This window comes from Symphalangus syndactylus, chromosome 8 (genome assembly GCF_028878055.3).
Source record: "Symphalangus syndactylus isolate Jambi chromosome 8, NHGRI_mSymSyn1-v2.1_pri, whole genome shotgun sequence".
In the NCBI taxonomy this organism is placed as follows: domain Eukaryota; kingdom Metazoa; phylum Chordata; class Mammalia; order Primates; family Hylobatidae; genus Symphalangus; species Symphalangus syndactylus.
In genome coordinates this window covers 83,618,259-83,645,319 of record NC_072430.2, presented here as the reverse complement: position 1 = coordinate 83,645,319, position 27,061 = coordinate 83,618,259, and the positions used below count along the sequence as shown (strand labels likewise).

At 35.4% G+C, this 27,061-nt stretch overlaps 1 protein-coding gene across 9 annotated transcripts in view; it reads left to right on the top strand.

Moving 5' to 3' along the window:
• Positions 1-27,061, top strand: part of ZNF385B (zinc finger protein 385B) — a 407,440-nt gene that overhangs the window by 309,080 nt on the left and 71,299 nt on the right. For 7 of the 9 annotated variants that reach the window (XM_055289889.1, XM_055289898.1, XM_055289893.2 and 4 more), the window contains 2 exons: positions 12,224-12,262; positions 16,486-16,596. In XM_055289889.1, the coding sequence (XP_055145864.1) occupies positions 12,224-12,262; positions 16,486-16,596 (150 nt within the window). The remainder of the gene's footprint in view (positions 1-12,223; positions 12,263-16,485; positions 16,597-27,061) is intronic. The other 2 variants (XM_055289890.2, XM_055289899.1) reach the window with 1 other exon arrangement.

Here is a 27,061-nt window from a genome sequence, read left to right as displayed (position 1 = left end):
TTTTGAAGCACTTACCTTTTGAAGGAAGTACTAGCATTTATTTATGTAGTCAGTCACTCATTCATCAGCTATATCCTACCTTCTCCAAAAAGCCATTTGGAGAGTTCTTTGGGACCTCAGAAAAGTAACTCCACTTATTTTGTTCTAAAGTAAACTTCTAACCGTCCTACCTGGCCTTGCCTCTGTTCATGCTGTCCAGGGAAGCAGAAACCAGAATAAAGGGGAGAACAAGGTAGGGTGATTCACTTCATTGTTCAGGGAAAAAAGCACCAGACTAGGAGTTAGAAGACTCATGTTTAGACTCATAGTCTTTGATCTCAAGAAAGTCACTTTGTGCCACTTTTCCTCATTTTCATGATGTAATACCTTCCTATTTTTACATCATGAAGATTTGAGTTTATTATATTTATGAGGAATTGAGGGTATATGGCTGAATATTTAGAAAATTTTTGGAATTTAATGAGAGGCTGTGAAAAAATTATAAGTATATAACATATCCCCATGCTATTTCTAATAACTTAAAATCCCTATAAATATCAAATGAGATTATGTTTATGAAAGGATACTTAAAACAGCAAAGCTCTATTCTTACAATATTGATATTTTAGTTAATATTTCTATCCCTTTTATCTCTTTTTCCTAATTACCTCAAATAAACCAAGTTTTATGTTTATCACTTGGGCTGGCTGTGTACATTACAGCAATCCTAATTAAGGTGGATGCTAAAGACATACATATGACTAAGACCTTGAGTTTAAGAACTTAACACTCCAGTTTAAAATAGTTATTCCTGGTACTTAGCAGGTGCTCATTTTATGTTAGCTGAATGAGATAATGCTAGAGCATACTTAAAGATCACAGTCACTTGACTGCCTGGAAACAATACAGAGGTGCTGCAGCTGAATTTGGAGCAGGGATTGGAAGAGAATATACTAAGTGGAGGTTGGGAATAAGCACAACCAGTTTGAGTGGATTCTATTTTTTCCCTATTTACCTCCAGTGATATTTAGGTTTCAAAGGCTACATGCCATTTTGAACCTGAGAGCTATGTACCTATGATACATTGTCATAGAGTAGTAAGACGTGTTTTTTGCTATATTTTTAAAATACTGTTGACTTCCAAATATAGAACCCTTATTCCCACGTTATTCATTAATCAAATTGCAACTAAGTTAAAATGGCCATTTAAAACACATTTTAAACTAAGTTATAATAATATATCAAATTATCCTTCATGTATTGATAATAGAAATTTATTCCAAAAATCCCTTGAACTTTGTCTGTTACACATCTCCCTTTACCCTACCCACTCCTCTCCCTCCCACACACCTGTTTTCCTGAATTTAAATTGCCAATCACATGAAAAGGACCCCCTTAACCTGTGCTCCGAGCATGGCATCTAATTGTAAGTTCGCTGCCTACTCAAAAAAGATTAGTAGTCTTAGATTCTATCCCAAAGTATTATATAGACCTCAAGGGTATGTACATATGCATAAAAAATATTTTTTCTCAGAATGCAAATATCAGCCAAAATAAAAAATTTTAAATTACACAGACTAAGATATTCATAGCTCTACAGCTGTTAGAACAGCAGATAAATCTACCAGTCTTTAGACTTCTGAGGTGGTGGGGGAGTAAAACTTATAACATCTTTCATCGGTTCCCTCAGAAAAGAACTATGTAGAAAGACAGCCTGTAGCATAGAGCTCATTACTTCTTGTGCAATCAGACCTTCCATTGTCTTCAGAGAGTGCTGCTGCCTCACAGGCCTGGCCCCTTTAATGGATGAGTAGCTTCTAAAGAAGCATTGTGACACCCAGATGTAGAGTTCTTTGAAGCTATGCATCTGGGGAACCTTCATTTTGTTACAGTGCAAGGGTAATGTCAGAATTTCCTGGAGTCAGTCATCACAGGAAATTATCAGTAATTCATAGACTCCCTTTTACGTTTGCTTCAGCCTCTAGGGTAATCACAAAAGATTACAGTCTCCATTTCAGCTCTCATATCACTGAAATATCCTCTGCCGAGAGCATGATTGATTTCCAGAGGCCAGCTTTTAACCTCAGCTTTGGGAGGGCCAATGGAACTGTAGTGGTTTGATAACTGCCAACAACTGATATTGTGATATTGTTCTATTGTGAGGCAGAAATTCGGTGATTCTTGACTAATTATACAAAATCTTTTAAATAAAGTGGCATATCAACTTCTTGTGTTGCCAGGTGTAGGTGTTTGTCCGATTATAATTAGTATTACAGGTTGTGGGGAGGCAGAAAGGTGAATAAAAATTTCAGATGAGTTTCATGAAGACTTTGAAGGGCCAAGCATCCTGATAGACTGAATTTCAGGAAAGAAAGCAGAATAATTCAGAAACATTTCTGAAAATCTTTATAAGGAGTGGATAGATTGTAAATACAAGTGATTTTTGCCTCGTAACAGCCTTTTTGTGAATGTTACTGAGAGACTTGACATGTTTCATGACAACTTGCTACGTGGTTCATATAGGTTTCTCTTCATTGTTTGATTAGGAATTCTTGGTGCCGTATCCATGGCCAACGTATAAGCAAACTGGATGTATTTTTAACTTGGTGATTTCATTTGCTGTATTTATTTTTCTCTTACATATGTGTTACTCTATTCAGAACATATAGAAGCAGAGAGGGCTTTGCGTATATTTGAAATAAATTTGGTAATGAAATAGTTTTGCCTGGAAGTAACTACATTTCCTTACAAATTCAGAAGAAAAGACAGTTCAATTTAAACTACTTTTGGTTTGAACCATAGCCTCCTTGCAATCACGTGAGAATAATTATAAATCAAATGGACAAATGTTGAATGTCAAGCTGAACCATTAACAGAGCCTTATTCGATAAAGCAATTATCACTGCAGAAAGCAGAGTGAAGCACTCTATTAAAGCTCTTTATTTTACTTTACAACTATTGTGTATTTTGTACACTATAAATGCAGAGACAAATTTAAACCAAAAATGTTTTCCACTAAGAAGAGCTATTATGTGTACACATACCTATTTATACAAAAGGGCAATAGCAAGATGAACAGATGACATAAAATATTTTTGCTATCAACTTTCCACAGAACCACTCAAGGACCACTTTCCTAGCTAAAGCCCTAAAATGTTAAGTGCGACAAAGTGAGCCCGTGAGGAGGAGAAGCAGTAGAATCAACATTGATATAGCTGTGACATCCTTGGGTGGGAATCAGGGAAGGGGAAACAGATAACTATAGGATACCCAGTTAAAAAGGATATTTATTTATATATTTCTATTATTTATTTATTTATTTTTGAGATGGAGTCTCGCTCTGTCACCCAGGCTGGAGTGCAGTGGCATGATCTCAGCTCACTGCACTTGAACCTTCCAGGTTCAAGTGATTCTCCTGCCTCAGCCTCCCCAGTAGCTGGGATTACAGGCGCCCACCACCATACCCAGCTGAATTTTGTATTTTTAGTAGAGATGGGGTTATGCCATGTTGGCCAGGCTGATCTCGAGCTTCTGACCTCAGGTGATCCTCCCACCTTGGTCTCCCAAAGTGCTGGGATTACAGGCATGAGCCAATGCACCCAGACTAAAGAGGAGTTTTAGATAAATAGCAAACAAATCATTTTTAATGTCAGTATGTGCCATGCAATGTTTGGCACATACTTTTAAAAATTATTTGCTGTTTACCCCTAAAATTCCCCTTTAACTGGACATCTTATATTATTACTTGCTAAATCTGGCAACCATAGAAGGAGATCTGGGTTCAGCTGTTACCTGGGGAGGCTCAAAAAAGTCACTAAAATTCTCCAAATCTTTCTTCATTTTCAAGCGAGAAAGACTAAAATCAGGCTGGTAGATCTGGGGCCTGATTTATCTGCTTTCACCAGAACTCAGTTTCTAAAAAGTGAGTTTTATTCTATTGAGTTTCCAGTTAGGATTTTGTTTGGGTGGGTGGGGAGGTTCTGGGGCTTAAACGAAAACAAATTTTTTTTTTTTAAGTTTGAAAATGTAGATGATCCCTGACATTTTACCACTGTGTAATGGTTATGTGGCATGTGGAATTAAGAGCCCAGAATATTTAAGATTAGAACACTGCACATTTGTTAATTTGTCTAGAGCTTTACTAGTCCTCAATTGTCATGTTTCTTCTTAGTGAAAGGGTAAGAAATGTGTTGGCCCCCATTTGGGGGAAAAATGCTTCATTTCCACTTAGCTTTGCAAAATGAAGAAATATATTCAAACAGAAATATATTCAAAGGTCCAGGTTTCTCTTTTACACTTCTTCCTGCCTGGTGGAGTTTTCTTTTCACCTTTTTAATTTGTGTCCTGGACCTCAGCAACAGGACATATCTGATTAGTTACTGAACAGCCTTTCAAACTTAGCTTTGACAGAATGGTTTTGAAAGTATGTCAGTTAATGCATGTGGCTGTTCAGGAGATGTATTGATTTTTAGATCAAGAAAGTTTATAACTCCTCTAGTCTCTTAGAAAGCCCTTGTAACATATTTTTGAGCTCGTTTACCAAAAAACAAGCAATTGTATCCTTATTTGGATTTGGAGATTTAGCACCAGTGTTTTTTAAAACTACAAGTATCAGAAAGTATTCTTCAGTTACTGGTATACTTTTTTTCCTCTCCGAAAAAATAAAGAATCCTATTTTATAAATAGATATTTCTCAGATTTATTTTTGGCACTGAATTTTATGTTATGGAAATTTAATTTGAGGACAATTTTGGGGATTGTTTTCAAGTCACTCTTTAAAAATAAAACAAAAGGCCAAAAACTGTTTACTGTCTTTTAGCTCAGATATTTGGCCTGTCCTTCCAAACTTTGGGATGGATCTCTCTTCACATGTGCTATGGAATAACCATTTCTCATGACCTACACTCAAATGAATCTCTATTTCACATTTTACACATCTACTGAAAAATTATTTGTTAGTCTGTATTCCTGAAATCGTTCTCCTTTCATTTCCCCCGAAGGAGATAAAATTCTAAATAAGGAAACACCCAACCCATTTTATTTAGATTATCTCAGTGAATCTAGTTTCTGTTCCTATCACTCAGAATAGTATACTATAACTTCATTGTTTGATTAGGAATTCTTGGTGCCGTATCCATGGCCAACATATAAGCAAACTGGATGTGTTTTTAACTTGGTATTTATCTTTGGGTGATAGAGTTTGTTGTCAATTATATAAGTCTTTTTTTTTTTTTTTTTTTTTGAGACGGAGTCTCGCTATCGCCCAGGCTGGAGTGCAGTGGCGCGATCTCGGCTCACTGCACGCTCCGCCCCCCGGGGTTCACGCCATTATCCTGCCTCAGCCTGCGGAGTAGCTGGGACTACAGGCGCCCGCCACCTCGCCCGGCTATTTTTTTTTGTATTTTTAGTAGAGACGGGGTTTCACTGTGTTAGCCAGGATGGTCTCGATCTCCTGACCTCGTGATCCGCCCGCCTCGGCCTCCGAAAGTGCTGGGATTACAGGCGTGAGCCACCGCGCCCGGCCCAGTTATGTAAGTCTTGAGCTATTCGTTGTTGCTGTTTAAATATGAATATATCTCACTGAGAAGTATAAAGTATAAGTACTTTGAGGACAGTAACTTCTCCACATACAAAACATATTGACAGCACTTACCATCATTTTATTTCTTCTTCTAGGCTACTAAAATTCACAACAGAGGTAAATTCTTATTAATTCCCTGAAAGATTTCCAGGTAGTTTTTCATTTTGCTTGAAACACCTATAATTTTCTCATATTTTTTCAAAAGGGTATCTACTAATATCATATGAACTTTTTGTTATGCACGATCTTTGGAAGATGTTACAGATCTTTAAAATTTTATGAATACTTCGACCAAAAATTAGGAACATCAAATCTTGAAGATAAAATGAAAACCCTATCAAGAACTTTCTTAGCACCCTGATGGAAAAATACCTGTCTCCCCTAATGATTTCCAGTCATATCTAAGCATTTGCTTATTCAAGAATGGAAACAAACAAAGAAAAGCACAGAGTTTTCTTAGAAGACATAATTCGGCTCATTACCTTAGTGCTTTTTCCCTACATTGAAAACAGCAGTTGCATTTGGGGTTGAGGGTGGTCTGGGCTTCTTTAATAAATCACATTAACCAACCAGACCTTTCAGTGTGCATTTAAAACCTGAATATGAACACCTATGCGATAGAATTTCAGTTATTTAGTTTACTCATTTAAAACTCAAATAGGAACATCAGTGCCAAAAACATTGCTGGGTATTGTGTGTTAGTGACTGTGAGGTATAAGTAAACATTTAATTAAGTCCCATACCCATTTCAGAAATAAACTGCAAGTCTTATTTGTTAAACTGAGCTTTTTGAAAAGCTCTTTGAAGTGGCTTCTTAAATTACCCAGCAGCATAACTACAGCTTTGCTGCATCACTCTTGATCCCCGGCAGCGTGGAAAGTCACCAGGCATGTGGAGCTAGCCAGGAAAATGGAACATTTTAACATTTGGACTGACCATATTTGTTACATACAAGGATCTACTGTGAGAGTTAGACATTCAGCTTTAGTCAGGTACCCAGGCCTAACCTTATGGCATCTCCTATTAACAAAATAACTATTGTCTGAAAAAGAACTTAAGAATTTTTTTTTCTACTCAGAACAGTTTAAAAATTATCTGTCGAAAGCATTACTAGGTTTCCACTAAAGAGAAAGAGATGGTGAAATCACCAATTCATTTGCTTTTAGCTTTTTTACTTTTACCATTCGGTAACTCCTTATAGTTCTAAAAGTATAAAAGATGAAAAACATCATTTTGTTGTAATATCCTCACAAACAACTGTTAGCGCTTAGACAACATATGTATTTATTTTAAAGACAAAAGAAGTAACTCATGGTCATTTTGCTATTCACTCACCAAGTTCCAGGCCAACCACACTGTACAGAAACCTATTAGGTCTCCAGATGAAAGGTGCCTAGTACTTAGCACTCATCCTTAGAGAACTTTCAAAATGCAGATTACTTTAGTTTACCTTTCTTCTTGGGATTATGATGATGGTGGTAGCTCTGAGATCAGTTGTTGTCTTGCTACTTGGTAGTTGAAAAAAATCCTCTGCAGATATCTCACAGACTGACAGACTGTGTTGGAAACTGAGGAACATGTCTCTTAGTCTACAGGTTTTACCAATTGTATGAGTCTGGATTCTGTATCAACTTCTCTAAATCATGGAAGAGTTGTTTTTTTTTTTTTTTTTTTTGCATATTTGGTATGACTTTACATGTAAAAGTATCTGAATCACAGTGGATATCAAGGCAACAAAAATGTGTTTTTAAAAATTCTTCATGGTAAAATATTGTTTCTTTCCCATTCTTATTTTTTTTTTCAATGCTACTTACAACCCTCTGAAAATACCTTATTTATTACTTTAGAGATTTGGGTCTGGGTATTTCCAACTAGAATGTTGGATTTTTGAAAGCCTGTTCTCCACTGTATGTCCAGCTCCTAAAACAATGTATGATAGGTACTTAATAAACTTTTATTATATAAATAAAATTTCAAGAAAAATGTAGTAAATATGTAAACAAATTGGAAGTCATACATTTATAAATGTGTAATATGTTAAAAGGAGCAAAAATTCCTAAGGAGAGAACTGATTATTTAAAGTTGATATGAAGCCCTTATCTCTGAAAGAGTTGCACCTCTTACAACCAGAGTCATCTAGTAAAAGGACATTATTTTATGACAGAAACCCCAAAATAAAATGAAGATGAAATTTCTCCAAAAAAAAAAAAAATGACCAGAAAATACAGAGTTTTAGTTTTCTTTTCAAAACAGATCTTCAAGATACATCACAGGATTTTTTTTTCTTGACTTTAGTCATCCTTTCTGTCAATGGAATATACAACTATTGTTTGGTAAATCCCAGAGCTTTTCAAAGGCGGCCTAACAATATGGAATTGGAGTGAAATATATCAAGCTTTCTAAATTCATATTTTAGAAAACAGAGGAGAAAAATGAAATGCTATTCTGTACTCTACTCTGATAGGCTGCCTTATCTCTGGGCTGATGCCCTTGTGTTTTCTATTGGGAATATATACTGCCAATAGTCAACCAGCCTCAAAATACTTAAAAGCCTGCAACATTTTGATAAAACAGTACCACTAGCAATAGTAATAAAGCTTTACTGGATCCAGGACTTAGATGTAATGTAACCTGTCAGTTTCTGAAGCATGTGTTGTGTCGTTATTGCCTTTATAACAGTTCTGAATGACTGGTTAACTTTCTGCTTGGGTAGTTGTATCCCAGTGAAAGAGGGGCCCAGTTAATGTTGTCGCAAGCCATAACCAATATGTGGTTTCAGCAAAGAGCTGGGGATTCTTGAGGAAACCATCTCCCCAAACATTTGACCCTCGGTTTAATAAACAGTTTGTGGAGAGAGTGACATGCAATTCATCTCCCTTTCAGCAGAACTGATAGCATTCAGGTGGACCCTTGTCAGGGTGCTCTGGGTAGGAGAAGCAGTGTCAGCAAGGCAAGCCTCAGCTTTTACACACTCCAAATGCAAACATGCAGATCCCATGGTAGCATGCACTCCCTGTGTCATGTTCTATGTGCTGTATTTCTTTTTCTTCTCTCTTTTTTTTTTGAGACAGAGTTTCGCTCTTGTTGCCCAGGTTGGAGTGCAATGGTGTGATCTCGGCTCACTGCAACCTCCGCCTCCCAGGTTCAAGCGATTCTCCTGCCTCAGCCTCCCGAGCAGGTGGGATTGCAGGCATGTGCCACCATGCCTGGCTAATTCTGTATTTTTTTTAGTAGAGACAGGGTTTCTCCATGTTGGTCAGGCTGGTGTTGAACTCCTGACCTGAGGTGATCCGCCCGCCTCAGCGTCCCAAAGTGCTGGGATTACAGGCGTGAGCCACCGCACCTGGCCATGTGGTGTATTTTTAATGAGCCTTCTGAATTGAAATCCAAAATAGTACAAAGTTCTATAGTTCCAGCCTGGGCAACATGGTGAAACCCTGTCTCTACAAAAAAATTAGCTGGGCATGGTGGCACATACCTGGAATCCCAGCTACCCAGCAGGCTGAGTTGGGAGAATCACTTGAGCCCAAGAGGCAGAGATTGCAGTGACCCAGATTGAGCCACTGCACTCCAGCCTGGGTGACAGAGAGAGACACTGTGTAAAAAAAAAAAAAAAAAAAAAAAAAATTCTATGGTTAAACTAGTGTTGCCAACAATATGCAATCCTTTATATTTCTTGATCTTTAAGAGAAAAAAATTGTCTTTGTTATTGCTGTTATCTGTTTCCTTTCTATTGAAGTTTTCAAGGATTTTTAAAAAGTAAAACATCAACATAAAGGCATATGGTCAGAGTCTTTAAATATGAAAGACAAAACCCATTCTAAAGTAACTTTAGAGAAATATTGCTCTTCAGTGACACAGCTATCACTTAAACATGTTGTTTCATGAATATTTGAAGTTCTATTGAGACCCTATGGTCACATCCTTTCCCATAAGGCTGATATTCAAAACAGAAGGGATAAAAAATAGTTATTCTTCTTGTACTACTGTAATACCATAATATCACAGTTTCAAAGTTGATATTTAGCCAAACTTCCAGAAGGCCGAAAGTCACAAGAGTTTGTAGCCACCGTCTGCTTAGCAGCAAATCAAGGACAGGTGCAAATGATGACTGCTGCTTGCAAACACGTAATCTCTAAATATTCCCAGGACTTTTTTTTTTCTGTGTGCAAACCCAACAGTTATAATGAGGAAAGAGGACAGGACAGCCCAAATTTTTATTTGTGGCTTTCCTGAAGTTGCACAGGAAGTAATGGGCTTATCCTAAGAATATCAGAAATAGGTCAGAAAGAGAAAACCTAGACTCGCTTTTCCAGAAAACTTTTCCTTAAGCACCTTAGGTTTGTGTAGGCAGCTACTTTCCAGGCTGCAGAAGTTCCAGGAATGCTTATCCATTCTTCTCTAAACCCATACCCTTTAGCAGTGCGATGCAATACACTCATGATTCTTGCAGTGTTCCTTTAGCAGGGAACAATGTGGGGGGAGATTCCTACCTGTGTTTGAATGCTGACCTATGAACTTGAGGGTGATTCATTATTGAACCTCTCAAAGCCTTTGATTCCTCGTCTGTTAAAGGAGGATAATAATCATGTCTGCCTCATGTGATGATGGAAACTACAGGAGGTAATTGCTTAGTATAGGCCCCAGCAAATCTCAGTAAATCAAAACTCCACTTATAATGATGTTTATTACTGTTATTATACAGCTAGAAAAAAAGAAAAAGAAAATACCTCTGGGAGAATAACACATGGATGTCACTGTCAGAGGGGAAAAAAAACCCAAAGTATGGGTGGGGGAAGAGGAGACAGACATTTTTGTACCTCTCATGCCTCGTTGTTTTGCTTAATGGCAACTTCTTTTCCCAGCCTCCAATTGAGTAGAGTTTGTACAACCTTTTTCACTTTTTAATTTTGTAAATTATGCCCTTTTTTGTGTTTTACTCATTTTCCTATCCAGTCTGAGACAGCATCTAAAACATATTGGACCTCTAGAAATATTTGCTCGATGGCTGACTTTAAATTTTTTTTTTTTGAGACGGAGTCTCGCTCTCGCCCAGGCTGGAGGGCAGTGGCGTGATCTCAGCTCACTGCAAGCTCCGCCTCCCAGGTTCACGTCATTCTCCTGCCTCAGCCTCCCGAGTAGCTGGGACTACAGGCGCCCACCACCACGCCTGGCTAATTTTTTTTATTTTTAATAGAGACGGGGTTTTACCTTGTTAGCCAGGATGGTCGCTATCTCCTGACCTCGTGATCTGCTGGCCTCGGCCTCCCAAAGTGCTGGGATTACAGGCGTCAGCCACCGCGCCCGGCCGACTTTAAATTTTAAAAGTAAAGAAACTGGTTTCTATTTCTGTTTAATAGAAGAGCTACCAGGACCTACTATACTGGATAAGTAATAAATGCTTACCAAATGCTTTTTAGAACATTGGTTAAAATAGATCATTAAGTTTAAGGTAAGATTTCCCCATCTTTACAAATAGTATGGGCTGGGCAAGGTGGCTCACGTCTGTAATCCCAGCACTTTGAAAGGCTAAGGCAGGAGGATCACATGAGGCCAGAAGTTCAAGACCAGCCTGGGCAACATAGTGAGACCTTGTCTCTACAATAAATAAATAAAAATTTTTTTAAAAAATTAGTTGGGCACAGTGGCACATGCCTGTAGTCCTAGCTACTCGGGAGGGTGAAGTGAGAGGATCATTTGATCCTATGAGTTTAAGGCTTCAGTCACGCCACTGCTCTCCAGACTGAGCAATACAATGAGTCTCTGAGAATAAAATAAGTAGTATAGATAAAAAAAGTCCTGTACAATTCTCGAGTGGTCTTTTTGTTTTGTAATGGGGGTGATGCGCAGTTCCCATCCCAGTGTTACCTGATGGCTAGTTAAATCCTTTTAAGACTCTTATAAGAATAGAACTCAAATTTCATGCCTCTTGAAGAGTACCGGGATAATTTAACAAGTTTATAATTCTATTTGCTTTGCCTAAAGTCCCATTTTGCCTAAAGTAGCAAAATTTTCTAGAGTCTAAATGTAATCTAGTATTATGTCAAGTCGCTTGAGCACACAGCCCCCATCTTAGATTCATCCTACCTTTAGTGAAGTGCTGCAGTGTGTTTATTTTCCCTGTGTCTAGGTTTCACTTGCAGCTGCATATTTTTATATGAGTTTTTACACTGTGGAGATGTGAATTACTTTTTGGTTTACCCAGAGACAGTAATGCTCTTTAAAAAAAAAACGCACACAGATTTGTAGTCCCTGTAATCTTGAAGACACCAAAAAAAAAAAAAATTGTTCTTATTTTGATATTGAAAATATGATAGATGGTATAAGGCCAGCTTGATTAATTCATTTTGTAAGTACTACAATATAATTGTTAATTTGTCTGTACATGGCCTCCAATTACCTCCTCAATTCCTGGTAACAGCCGCAACCTCATCTTTCATTTTTATTACCTACCAGTTAATTGCACTAATAGGTCTCGCTTTTCATTTCTGCATGATTTTCATTAGAAAAAGTGGCAAGTGTTAACTTTTGCTGCCTTTTAGTCAGTGTTTCAGGCTTTTTACTCAAAGAAAAGCAAGGAAAATGGGTTTTTTAAATTTTCATGTAATTGTGCTTCCTAGCCTCAAAATTCCAGATGACTGCTTCTAACTTTTACTTTTTTAGAAAAGAAGAGGCTTATCTGGGACCAATAAATTTTGCCAGGTAAGGAATATTGGTAGCTAGATCTATGTGGTAGGGTATTTTTTTTCTTTAAAAAAGCATCTTTAGTATTATTTCCTAATGAATAATACTTTTCTCAATCCATAGACAGCTTTTTTTGCACAATGTGAACTAACATGAGCTAATTTAATATGACTACTTAATAAGACATTTGTTAATGTAAAAGATATATTATAAACATTTAAGAAATATTTTTGAAAGTATTTATTCATTTTTAACAATCCAGTGTCTATGAAATGCCAAATGAATCTTTAAAAATGAGAATTTGTTATGTAGTTGCAGTACCTCCAGCAATTTTTGAGTAGTCTACACATGAAATCATTATGATATAGAAATATAGTTTTGACTGTACTAAAATGAGTTACTTGCATTTATCACATTTTAAGATTTATGATAATGTTTTTATTAATCCTGAACTTTTTATTCATCCTGAAACTTGGTGATAGAATAAAAGAATTATCATCAATTTAGTTACATGCATCTCATTATGACTACAGAGAACTGGTATTGCACTAGCAGAGGAAAAAATTTAAGTTAACATAAATTAATATAATAGTTATTTTATCTAGCTTTTAGAGCATTGTACTAATGCTGAGAACAAAAATTGAGAATTTTACCACTTTATACTTTTTAAAAAGGTATCTGAAAGCCCTCTTCATTACTGTCACATTTGGATCCCATTGAAATGACTCGAGTATTTGTAGTTACTGCATCAGAGGGCAAATACTCAAAACATTAGCTTGACGGTGTCTGTTTCAAAATCAGATAAAGTGACAAGTGGGGCATTCTTTTTTATTCCAATTAAAGTCTCTATTCAACTAAATCATCTAAATCATGTCCCCCAAAACGACATTTAAATATAAAAATATAACTATAGAATTTAATGATAAACAGCAGAAGAAGAGATTTAGACTAGAAGAAAAAGTGAATCTTTTCCAGAAATCTTAAGGAAATACAGAATCAAGAGGAAAATAAAATCTGTTCCAAGTGAGACAGATGGGGGTACAATCTTGATACAATTAGTGATAAGTTATCCAAAGGATGAAAAGGCAGGAAGAGTTAATGACAAGTAGCAAAGAGAGTGTAAAAGGGCTGTGCTTATTTAGTTGATTTTATGAGAAAAATTAGGGTTACATATATAAACTGGAGGAGCCAATTCTGAAGAGAGTTTCATGAAGGAACCTTCTTAATCTGGTGCTTTTTAGAGAGCAGACGGATGGAAACTTTCCTACCTTTCTATTTGGAGTGCTCAGTCTCAACTCACCTTTCAGGATGGAGAGCTCTCAGCCTTGGGGACACAAAGGCATATTTTCAGGCCAATGTGGTGCAAATGTGAGATTTGAGCAGAATAAAACTATTAGGGGCCGGGGCACGATGGCTCACGCCTGTAATCCCAGCACTTTGGGAGGCCAAGGCAGGCGGATCGCCTGAGGTCAGTAGTTCGAGACCAGCCTGGCCAACATGACGAAACCCCGTCTCTACTAAAAATACAAAAAAAAAAAAAAAAAAAAAAAAAAAAAAAAAACTGGCCAGGTGCGGCGGTGGGTGCCTATAATCCCAGCTACTCAGGAGGCTGAGGCAGGAGAATTGCTTGAACTCAGGAAACAGAGGTTTTAGTGAGCTGATATCGCACCACTGCACTCCAGCCTGGGCCATGGAGTTATGTTAAAACAACTGTATTAGGAGTTATGTTAAAAATTATATAGGAAGCTAACAATTTTTAAAACTTAATGGGAATATTTATTTTCAAAGATTTTGTTGGAGCTGTCAATAGATATAATAGTCTACTAAGAACTTGAAACTAGATATTCGTAAATGTATCTTTTGTCTTTCTATGTTTGGGCATGGAAATAGCTAGGATATGTGGATTCACTTTGAGGAAAGTTTTAATTTTGATGTTAATTTCAATATATTTTTTGAAAGGAGTAATAGGGAAAGTGTACATTATTTCTGTGATTTATTGTTTAAGTGTACTTCAATTTGATTTAAAGAAAAATATTAGTGTATGGATATGGCAAAAAATAATGAAAATAGCATGCATAAAACTGGTATTTAGGGAATATTCATATAGTTTAATCCCATGTAGTTCTCATATCACCAGATGGGAAGTATTTTTCAGAGCCTGAGATCAGAAACTGTCTCAATAAAATGCTCTTGTTTTTTAACTTTGCAAAACAGTGGGCTTCATTCATCCTGCCAAGATAAGTTAGCCTGTTTTATTTTTAAGCCTGCCTAAACTGATTCGCCATGTCTGGTAACTGTCAGAAAGTATAGTTTCCTATTTTGCAAATAGATAGATGGGATTTAAGTATTTGTGTTTGTGAATAAAACAAGAAAGTGAACTAGGAATTTATATTCTGACCTTTTGAGATTTTCTTTGTCACATAGTTTTTTAAATTATTATTCACATTGAATAAAATGTAATACAATCAGTTATGACCTTCAACAGTATGAATCCCTAGATTTTCCAGTAATGATATGTTAGATTTAGTAGTTAAACTTAATAATGTTAAGAAGATTTTTCTTTTTTACTTATTAAATTATAATATATAAAATTGACCTTTTGAGGGGGAAAGTTCTATGAATTTAATATATGTATAGATTTGTGCAACCATCACATTATGGTTAGGCTATCTCTCCAGAAAACTCCCCCCTTAGCATTTTTTTTTTAAGATGGAGACAGGGTCTTGCTGTGTTGCCCAGTCTGGTCTCAAACTCCTAAGCTCAAGTGATCCTCCTGCCTCAGCCTCCCAAAGTGCTGGGATTATAGGCATAAGCCCCTGCACCTGGCACCCTCTTAAAATTTTTGAGTGTTCCAAACCAGCATAACTGTTCTTTATAATAGGAATACATTGTCCTGTCATCTTTCCTGAAATTGTAGCCAAAAGATAGATTAATTTATTATTCAATAACTCTTCAATCCACTTGCCTTTCTAATGTATTTAGCTTTTTCTAATGGCTAATTTTGCATTTTGTCGATTTATAATCGTGATCAGAGATAGTACTCATTTCTCCTATCTGTCAAATATCATCAACTAATCCAATCTTAATCTCTAACCTCAGGAGATTTCCTAGACAATGGTATCAACGGATCTGTCCTCATTCATATTACATCTGTTATGTAATGTTTTGCTCGTCATCTGCGTTGTTTTTTGAACTGCCAGTTGTCTGATGTAAATGTTGGAGATTATTATCTGGAGTACACAAGAGAATCACTGCTGTGTCTCTTTTCATAGGCTTTGCAGATCTAGGTGTTTCTTTTCCTGAGTTGTTTTAATGACTTTGTGCCATACTTTTTCTGTTGGAGTACTTGTATCACTGTATATTTCTCTGAATATATATGATACATGCAAGGCAAAAGGGGAAAATCACAAGCTGTAAATCAAAACTTTACTTGATGAATATTTAAACAAGGGTTGCATGTCAGCCAATCTGTTTTAGGCATTTAAGTGTACAGTTCTGACATGCATTTTCAGTAGAATGAATTTCAGTCTGTAGCACATGAAAGTTAACAAATTATTTTAAAATATATATTCAGTCAATACTTTCTGTGCTCTGATAAGAGCCTGTTATTTATGACTTTACCATAAATCAAAAATTAAGAAGCATAAATATATTTGTAATAATTGTCATTGACATCATTTGAGGCCATCTTAAGTATTATTACCTCATACAGGGAAAACATTAACATTTTTAGCTGGGCATAGTGTGGCACATGCCTGTAGTCCCAGCTACTCGGGCGGCTGAAGCAAGAGGATCACTCGAGCTCAGGGGGTTGAGGCTGCAGTGAACTATGATCACGCCACTGCATTCCAGCTTGAGCAACAGAGCAAGATCCTGTTTCAAGAAAAAAAAAAAGTTAATTTTAACCTTGACCTTTGGATCTTAAGTTTTCTTGTTTTATGATTCTTCTAAGGTTTTTCAAGGCTCCTTCTAGAGACCTAAGGTTTCTGGAAATATGGTGATTCTCTTGTGGTCTTTTTCGAGTTATGTTTTCAAAGCCATTTTTTGTTTTCATTTTTGTCATTTGTTTTTGTTTTTAATTTTTGGAGACAAATGTATTACTATTGAATGAGATTCTTTATTATCTTTGTTTAGGAACTAAAAGTTTAAACTTTATGGAATATTTCAATTACTGTTATTTGCTCACACTATCATCTTTTCTTTGAAGTTACAAATTGACTATTTTCTCATTTGTTCTTCAGATGGATCCTGTGCAAAAAGCGGTTATTAACCATACATTTGGAGTATCCATTCCCCCAAAGAAGAAACAAGTTATTTCTTGTAATGTCTGTCAGCTTCGCTTTAACTCAGATGTGAGTATCACCTTTTCATTATTCTCTGTAGTTTGTCAGAGCTAAAAGTCTGATTGATCTAAGTATGTACATTTCTTCATATTTACATACTTTAGCAGCCACTGCTACTGGTAGCCCACTAATTTCAGGATGCCAGATTTCCAAGGGATTTGGGTTCAATGCCTAAAACTTGAACAATAGAGTATGGTTGGCCCTCTGAATCCACAGGGTCCCTATCTATGGATTCAACCTAGATCACATTGAAAATATTTTTTAGAATAACATTACAACAATAAAAAATAATACAAATTTTAAAACCAATAGAGGATTATAGACAATAGTCTATAAGTGGCTAATATCAAAAATTAAGAATTTATCTATGCAATCAGTCTCAACTATACCATTTTACAATTAATCTCACTAATTATATTCACTTGTCAAAAATGCTTGAATATCAGAAAATATGAAAAAGTTCTAAAATGCAATGAAGAGATTTTAAAAATTAAAATGCAATAAATGTGGAAGAAAACCATTTTTACTATTTGATATCAAGTGCCACATTTCATGTTTGTGTCAAATTTTGTTAAATACCTAAGAGAATTATTAATTTCCTATATGATTTATATTTTCCCAGAACATAAAATACAGAGAAAGTTTCATAAACTATTTTATCTGTCAAGCATAACCATCCTGCTAAACAAAGATAACAAGAAAATGGAACAAATCACTCTCTTTCATGAAAATGGGTTTTTAAATTTATAAACAAAATAGCAGGAAAGCAAAATAAACAATATTAGAATATTTGCAATATCCAATTACCAAGTAAAGCCAATGACCGATGTAAATCAGAATCCAAAGGCTGCATATAATATGTGGTATTTCCTGAGTTACTTGACCCCTGAGGCCATTTTGCAAAGAGCTTGTTACAGAATTAATGTTGTTTAGAAATACTAAAATAATAATCACTCTTGTTTGCATATACCATTAAATTATGTTTTGATAATTCTACATAGGAAGCATAATAAAAAATCATAGTCATTGGAAAAGATGTTTATCATGATTTATGAAATTATATTTAATATAATTCTAATCAAAAGTCCAATGAATTTTTTGGTACATGATAAAACTTCATGTTCAGGAATCAAAATGTATCTAAATAAACTGAGAAATATATAGTGTTAATTCATTTGAAGTCTTAATATTGTTAAGATGTTAGTTCTTCCCCAAATTGATCTATAGATCCAGCACAATCCTGATGAAAATCTCAAAATGCTTTTTTATTATAGAAAATAGCAAGCTGTTTCTTGAATATATATAGAAAAGAAAAGCCCTAGAATAGCCAAAACATTTTTTAAAGGTCAAATTTTGAAGACTTAACGCTTCCTGATTTTAATACTTACTCTAAAATCTACAATAATCAAGACTGTGAAATTGGTGAAAGAATGGTAGACACATGGATCAATGGAACAGAACAGAGTCCAGAAATAGACTCACACCAATATAGTCAGTTGATTTTCAACAAAGTTGCAGAGTGAATTCAATGAAGAAAGGCTAATCTTTTCAACAAATAGTGCTAGAAGAAGTACGTATTCATGTGTAAATTCAAAAAACGCCTTGACTTCTACCTGATACAAAACATAAAAATTAATTCAATAGGATCATTCATAAAATAAAAACTTTAAAAAACTATTAAACTTCTAGATGAAAATAGTAGAAAATCTGTTTGGCTTTGCATTAGGCAAAGATTTCTTAGAAAATAAAAAAGTGTGAATATTGATATATTGGACTTCATCAAAATTTAAAACTTCTACTCTTCAGAGACACTGTTACACTGTTAAGAAAATGAAAAAACAAGCTATAGACTACTAGAAAATATTTGTATCTGCTTAAGAAATTGCATACAAATATATAAATAACTTATAACTCAATAATAAATGATAAAATGGGAAAACAATTTTAACAGGCACTTTACCAAAGAAGAAATATGAATGATGAATAAGCACATAAAAAAATGCTCAACATGTTTAACGATTAAGGAAATACAGATTAAAACCAAAAGCAGATAGCACTACACCTATTAGAATGGTGAAAATTAAACAAATTGATAGGATCAAATGGCTAGGATGAGGAGCAACTGGACCTCTCATACATTGTCAGTGAGAATACAAAATGGTACAGCCACTTTGGAAAACAATTTAGCAATTATTAATAAGAAACTTTATAAAGTTATACATACATTTCCCATATGATCCAGCAATCCCACTTCTAAGTATATCCCCTAGGCAAATGAAAACATATATTAATCCATATGTGCTGCTTAAAGTGATTTTATTCATAATTGCCCAAAACTGGAATTGACCCAAATGTCCATCAACTGATCAATAAACAAACTATGTTAAAGCCATACAATGGAAATAAAGAAATAAAAGTAAATAGAAATAAAGTAAAAGTAAAAAGAAAGTACTGATACATGCTACAACATGGATGAGTCTCAAAGACAGTATGCTAAGTGAGAGAAGTAAGACACAAAGACTATATGCCATATGATTGCACTCGGATAACTTTCTGCAGAAGATGAAACTATGGGGATAGTCAGCTCAGTGGTTAACAGGGGCTGAGGGTTAAGTTAGGGAATTGACCACAAACAGAAATGCAGGAACCTTTTTGAATGATGAAAATATTTTATAACTTTATTGTTATGATGTTTACATGACAGTCTTTGTTTTTCAAAATTCATTAAGCTGAATACCTGAAAAGAATTTTACTATATGTAGAGTATACCTTAGTAAACCTAACTAGAAAAAAATTAATGATATGAGCCACAAAATATTTTATAAATAGAAGACTAATTTATGATAGAGATATAACTACTAAAGTATATTAAACCACAATTTTACTACTAGAATGAAAGTATAATAAGACTTTTGTAAGAATAGACGCAGTAATAAATACTGAAATAGATTCAAGTAAGTTTTACAGTATTGCTCAGTTATTATTCAAATTTTTAGAGTTATACGGAGAAATTAAAGTCTGTTGTTATATAAATATGACATGAAAATGTTTACTACTTACCTGACCACTTACAAAACAAACGCCCACCTAAAGACATGCTGCGTCTTTAAACACTGGCATTCTCAATGCCATAAGGCCAGATGCTTGAAAACATCTCTTAGTACAATGCAAATAATAGATTTCAGAATTAAATGCAAAAATCGTGCAAAAGATGCATAATTTTATGAACTCCATTAATGTAATAGAGAACTGCTTGGTTTAAAGCCACTCACAAATAAGGATTCGCCTGTTAGAAGAGTAAATTTAAGAAGAGTAAAATAACAAAGTTGATGATAGATAGATTCTTCAAAACAAGAGATGTTGAACACTGACTGAACAATAGAGGCTTAGGGACAATTATGAATCTCTCAAATTAAAAAACCACATATTTGTAGTTCAAAATCATGATAATATTAAAAAACATATTGAGGCTGGGTGCAATGGCTCACGCCTGTAATCCCAACACTTTGGAAGGCTGAGGCGGGTGGATCACTTGAGGTCAGGAGTTCGAGACCAGCCTGACCAACATGGTGAAACCCTGTCTCTAATAACAATACAAAATTAGCCAGGCGTGATGGTGCACACCTGAAATCCCAGCTACTTGGGAGGCTGAGGCAGGAGAATCACTTGAACCCAGGTGGCAGAGGTTGCAGTGAGCTGAGATTGTACCATTGCACTCCAGCCTGGTCAATAAGAACAAAACTCCATCAAAAAAAAAAACCACCACACATTGAAAAAACTATCCCTTTCCTCATCTTCTCAACCTCCATGTCATTCCCTATTTGTAATCACTTTAATATTTTTTGCATATCTTTCCAGGGCTTACTTATGCAAATATAACTAAGTATGAATACATATTCTTATTTCTTCCCTTTTCTATGTAAATGGTAGCATACTGTTGACACTCTTCTTTGCCTTGCATTTTTTATGTAACAATATATGCTGGAGAATTTTTTTCTATCAAAACATAGAGAGCTCCCATACTCTTTTTATAGATGTGGTAGGCAACGATGCCCATATCCTAATTTCTGGAACCTGTTAATATATCTTACATAGCAAAGCGGAATTAAGGTAGTAGATGGAATTAAGGGAGCTAATATTTTGACCTCATGATAAAAGGATTGTCCTGGATCATCCCATGGTCCCAAGGTAATCACAAGGTCTTTAAAAGTAGAAGAGGGATGCAGAAGAGGCAGTCAGAGTGATGCTATCTGACAAGGAGTCCACTGGCCATTGCTGGCTTTGTAGGGGAAGGAAGGAGCCACAAGCCAAGGAATGTGGGCGACCTCTAGAAGCTGGAAAAGACAAAGAAATGGATTTTCCCTTAAAGCCTCCAGAAGGAATGCAGCCCTGCTGACACCTTGATGTTAGCCCAGTGAGATCCATACCAGACTTCTGACCTCCAGAACTGTAAGATAATAAGTTTTTAAGCCACTAAGTTTATAAAAATTTGCTATGAAAGTAACAGAAAACTAATACAGTAGTTTATTTGTGGACGTTTCATAGTTTAACTCATCCCTTACAGGTGGACACTTAAATTGGTTCCCATCTTTTGACATCTCCTAGATTTTCAGTCAATAAATGGCAGAGCTAGGACATAAGTCTGGATCTCTTGCCTCTAAATCCATAGCTCTTCCTATTACATTATGTTGCCTCATATAACTTTACTCATTTCCTAAGCATTTACTGAACTCCTCCTGTATGATAAGCACTTTGCTAATCTCTACAATATGGCCTAAAATGAACCACATGATCTTTGCAAGGACCATTGAAGTTCTATAATTAAAAATCATTTCCTTGGTACCTCTGTCAGGAGGATAGGATATAAACACCTCCATCTTACAAGTCAACAGCTAAGACCCAGAAAGAATGACTATGAATTTTGTTTTTTATTTGTGTAATGAGTTGGGTTGTGGAAGGCATAAGAATTTCTTTCGAGCCCCACAATTACTCCAGGAGTACATCCACCTTTGTCTTAAGCTCCATTTGATGTCAGCCATTTTCTTTGTACTTACTAATAGGGACGTGGACATATGTGCACACATAAGCATATGACCAGCAGCCTCCTTGCTATAGCTCCAAAGTTCCATTGATAATGAAGAAAGAAATTAGATTTCTGAGTCGTTCTTAGACTCTGGGCAGTAAAGCCACAAAGTCTGGATGGCAAATTCACAAATGTGACATATACATGTTCTCAGTGTTTAGTAATGGTGCTATAATCTGCATAACCAAGCTCTGAAACTGAGCATTTTTTATTTGGGGGAGAGTTTATTATTTTATAATTACCCTATTTACATTTTAATGTAAGGATTAAGAAGATGCTCATCCTCATTTTTAATAACATTTCTAAATCAGCCTGAGACTGAAATTGGCTTCACTCTTCAGTGTAGAAAATACATTTATTGAAAAATCTGGAAGGCAGATGCACAGTAAACAGACTGCATTTTGCAGTTCTTCATTATCCATATAAAATGTACCAGAGTTGGCTTCATGCATTAAAATTCAATATGACCTAGTTTAAGTGTCCTGTACCCCCCTTTGTCTAGCTTTTATCATCTCAGTAGAACTACCCTGTTGAAAAGCAAAATGCTACAGCTTTATTTACACAATACACAGTTATGTAAATGAGCAAGCATTAATCACAAACATTTCCCAAATGAACCTTTACAAATTAACACCATTAACTTTGCCAGGGAGCAGGCATTGCAGTCCAGGAATAATATGCTTTCCAACTGAGTCCCAGACATTTGCACAAATGCGTGTATCACCTCAAGCCCTACTTTCTTCTTGACCACCTTTTTTCTAACATGGTGTACCTAAGCTGAATGAGGCTGTCTAACCCTGAATGTTTCTTTATTCTCCAGTAACTGAGTATACTGCAACTGCAGTATGGTCATAAATTGATAAGCCTAAATCCGAATCTTGATCTTTTAGCTGGAAAATGCCATTTCCAAAGTTAAGCTTTGCCAGGGAAATGAGCTAACATACACTTCAGAAAATTTTTTGAGACTAACATTTATCTCATTTTGGCTAAGTTGAAATTGGCAGATCCCAAATAATTTCTAATTTACATATTCGTTTCAATTCCTTGGAGGATAGTTAGCAGAAGGATGAAAGAAAGTGATTCTTACACAAAATCAAATCTTTATACAAAATTGAATCAAAATCAAATTCTTAAACAGATTCTTACACAAAACAGGGCAACTTGATTCTCTTAAATGTTTAAAAACAGAGATTATATTATTATTCTTATTAATATTGATCTCAGAACAGTTTATTATAAATACCCTTAATGTATGTCTGAGTCTTTTATGCCTTATAGGCAAATCAAAATGAAAGCATGGTGATCTTTTTAGTCAAGTTTTATATACTCTAAGTCAGAATTGACCCTGAAATTTTGGTACTCAGCATTAATACCACAAGAAATCAAGCGTGAGATACATTGTCCCTAAATGTTGACCCCATAGGCTTTTATTACTCATTTAGAGCTAGCCCATTTGATTTTTCAAATTTACATTATTATCTTTGAATAACATAATAAACATTGAATCACTTATAGTTTATATTTTGTTTTGTATGGTACCTCTAGGTTTGTGATCTGTTGATGTTTTTTATTTTCAGGTTATCCAATGTCCCTATCTCTCATTTTAGCCTTCTGTTCTTTTTGCTGTGCTTTATTTTCTCATGTCTGAAGACATAAGGTGACAACCTCATGCCATTTCATTGATTTACATTAGAATAATTAAGTACAAATGGACAGAAAATTAAGAGTTTGCTTAGAAGTTAAAACAGTAGGATAGTCAACCACTTGTATAAACATTTCTGTGGGTGACCTGACTGTGCTACTCTTTACTATAAATCTCTGTAACATTTCAGAAACTGCAGTCGTTCAATGACCTCCCTTAATTCCCATGTGCTACAGTTAGTGTGTAATTGGTACATCCATAATACCACCTCACTATGCATTTTGTCTCTGTCATCTTAGCAGTTTTCATTTGGATAAGGCAATTTAGGTTATGCCCTCCTGGGTCTTTCTGCCTATATCTCTTCTTTGGTTTTAATTTTATTCCAATTTCCTGGTTTCTTTAGCAGTTAATATAATACACTACAAACTCGTATTTGTCTTGCCTGAACAAACTTCCCCATCTACCATCTGCCATTTAGAAGACCTTAGTGCTGTCTCTGCTAGAGGCCGTGGCGTTCTCTGCCACCCAGCAGAAACCTCAGCCGTCCAGAGATTAGGAAGGAAGCCACAACTTTGGGTTCCACATAACTCCCTTTCCACATGCTATTGGCTGATTTTGCATCTTCCTTTGCCACCAGACCTAACTCCACCTCTCTCCACCAGCTGCCACGAGGCAGCAAGTCCCTGCAGCAGCTGTGTTTTTTTCTGAGAAATCAGATCAACTGGGAAACAGGAACCCCATTAGACACCATGTTTGAAGATGTCCCTTGCAGCAAAAGCAAAAGAGGCACCCAGCTGCAAGGGTACCCGCTTGGGTTTTCTGAAGGATCAAGCTTTTTATTTGTCATTATGTAACATTCTCCTAGGGGATTCCACATTTTGCTATTGACTGCCTGGTGCTTGCTTTTAACTCTAGAAATTCTATCTGCATGTCATGTTTCTCTTCCCCTGTGTTTTCTTCTAAACGATCACATTTCTTCTTCCTTTCTTCTCTACTCAATTTTCTCTTCTCTCTCTCCTCCAACTCTTCTCCTTTATCCCTTGTTCCTCTTTTTCTGGCACAAAAATACAACAAATGCAATTTCCCCTGTCTTTCTTGGACATTTGTAATTTATTTATGAAGTTTTTTTTAGCTTAACAACTGGATTCATTGTTTTAAATCAGAGGTATTTTACTTAAAAAGGCCTTTAGAGGGTTAAAAAATATATTGAGCATGTTATTTGAAACTCAAACCAACATACTATTTAAAAAATAAATTTACTTTATATTTTCTGAATATTCAGACACTCTGTAGTTGATGGTAGTTTACCCTAATGGGTTTGTCAAAAAAAAAAAAACTTTGAACATTCACTTTTACGTATGTAGTATACATTCACCTATATATATGTATATTCACATATATAAACATTCACTATATACACACACATATACACATTCACTGCCTGCCACACATACACATCTACTGTTTCTCTTGAAAGCCCTTAAGATAGCAGCTTCACATATATGAACATATAAGATAGATAGCACATTCACATATATGAACATTCACATATATATACACACGTATATATACACACACTCACTGTATGCCACACATACACATCAACTGCATTTCTCTTGAAATCCCTTAAGATAGATAGCAGCTTCTTTAGTGTATACACTTGTAGCATATTTATATAATTCTAGATTGTATATACACAATTTCATATAAGGAGTGTGTGTGTATATGTGTGTGTATGTTCAAGAATACTAGTGCCTAAGGTATTAGATTTCACCCATGCAAATAGTAGCCTCCCATGCAAAACCTAAATAAGCCAAGGAAGTTGACCCTCACAGAAAAGTGACTTTATGATAAGGGGATTTGGAGAAAGTCACATATAAACTGAACTCTGTAGCAGATGATTAAATAAAGAGATAACCACAGTAGTGATAATCTCATTGCTGGGTTAGGAACCAAAAAGCTAGTTGCAAAGTTTACATCTGCTGTTCAGCAGTACAAATTGTTGAATAAATGAATAATATTGCAAGTTTGAAAAAAACAACTGATTCTGTCAAGAAAAGTGATACTGAAAATAGAGAGAATCAATAGCATCAGATGGAAATCTAGAAAATGATAGCCTGCTTTTGTCAAACATATTACATTTTTGCCATAAATAAGACTATTTATATTGATTCTTAGGTTTGAAGAGTAGTGAAGCAGATAGGAGGTAATTAAAAGCATAAATCTCAGGAACTTGGGAAGGTAATTCTCCGCTTTGCAGACAGAGCTGACAAAATGATTAACATTTTTTGCTTCAACATGACAGAAATATAGCATGATTACAGGGAGCAGGGACATATCGTGCTAAAAGTTTCATTCAATAGCAGCTGTTTAACAAGCTCATAACAAAGTTCAGTCATCTTTTTTGAAGCATATAGTAGTCACTTATTAAATATAAACTTGTTTCCAAAGTAGCACTATAATATTATTTAAAAAGTCACAGTCTTTCTCGGCATTACCTTACTTTAAATGGGTATTTGGATAATTTAGGATTGATATTAAATTTATCACTGAAAAAAAAGAAAAGACTAAGTTAAATGTGAAGTTTAAAAAAGTGATTATGATGGATCACGACGTCAGGAGATCAAGACCATCCTAGTTAACACGGTGAAACCCCATCTCTACTAAAAATACAAAAAATTAATCTGGCGTGGTGGTGGGCACCTGTAGTCCCAGCTACTCGGGAGGCTGAGGCAGGAGAATGGCATGAGCCTGGGAGGCAGAGCTTGCAGTGAGCCCAGATCACACCACTACACTCCAGCCTGAGCGACAGATCGAGACTCTGTCTCAAAAAAAAAAAAAAAAAAAAAATGTGGTTATGATGACTTATAAAGGTTCATCAAATCTTATATTTAACTAACAAGGAACTATACAATACACATCATTCAATATTTTTCTGACTTTTCTTTAAATACATAGATGTCTAACATGACATGTTATTTTAGCTATTTATATGTGTTCAATGATATTCAAAGTTGGTGATCAGCCTAATATGATGTTATGAAGAAAAGAAAATATGAACGTTACTAGGAAAGTACCAATACTCACTCTCACTTATTATAATACAGTCTCAACAGAAAATGATTAAGTATCCATGATTCACCATCAAAACTGCAGGCTTTGGTACATTTCCATTAAATATTAGTTTGCTGATCAAACATTAATAACAGCTTTACAAATACTATGGGTTTTCTTTTTTCCTGTGTAAAATTCCTGGGTTAATAACTCTTTTAGTCAAAAGTAAAAGATTCCTGGAAGGATTTTTAAGTCATTTTGTCCGTGATCTTTCTCATCCAAAAGTTGTCTCGCCACTTGGGAGTCAGAAAAAGACTGTTGACGGTTTGTGTATTTTCCTTCTTCACTTGGTATGGATTTCTTTAGTGAAGATTGGTTGCAGAATCCTTAGCAATAAGATGTTTCATTAGATATTTGTGGTTTAGGATTCTTCAGCTGAAAATTTATTCAACATACAATTAAAAACAGGTAGAATTGCTAGACTGAACACCTGTAGCCTTCCAAAATGGTGAGTTGCTGGTTTTAAGCTTAAATTCAGGCTTTAAGTCATACTTGGTTTGCTGTAGCTTGTCTTTTATTCAGTATGCTTGAGCAGGCAATTGGCTATAGTTTTTACAATTTAAGACAAAAAAAGTGAAGCTGAATGGAACAAAAAAAAATAAGTTTACTACACTGCTTTCAAGTAAGAGACTAAT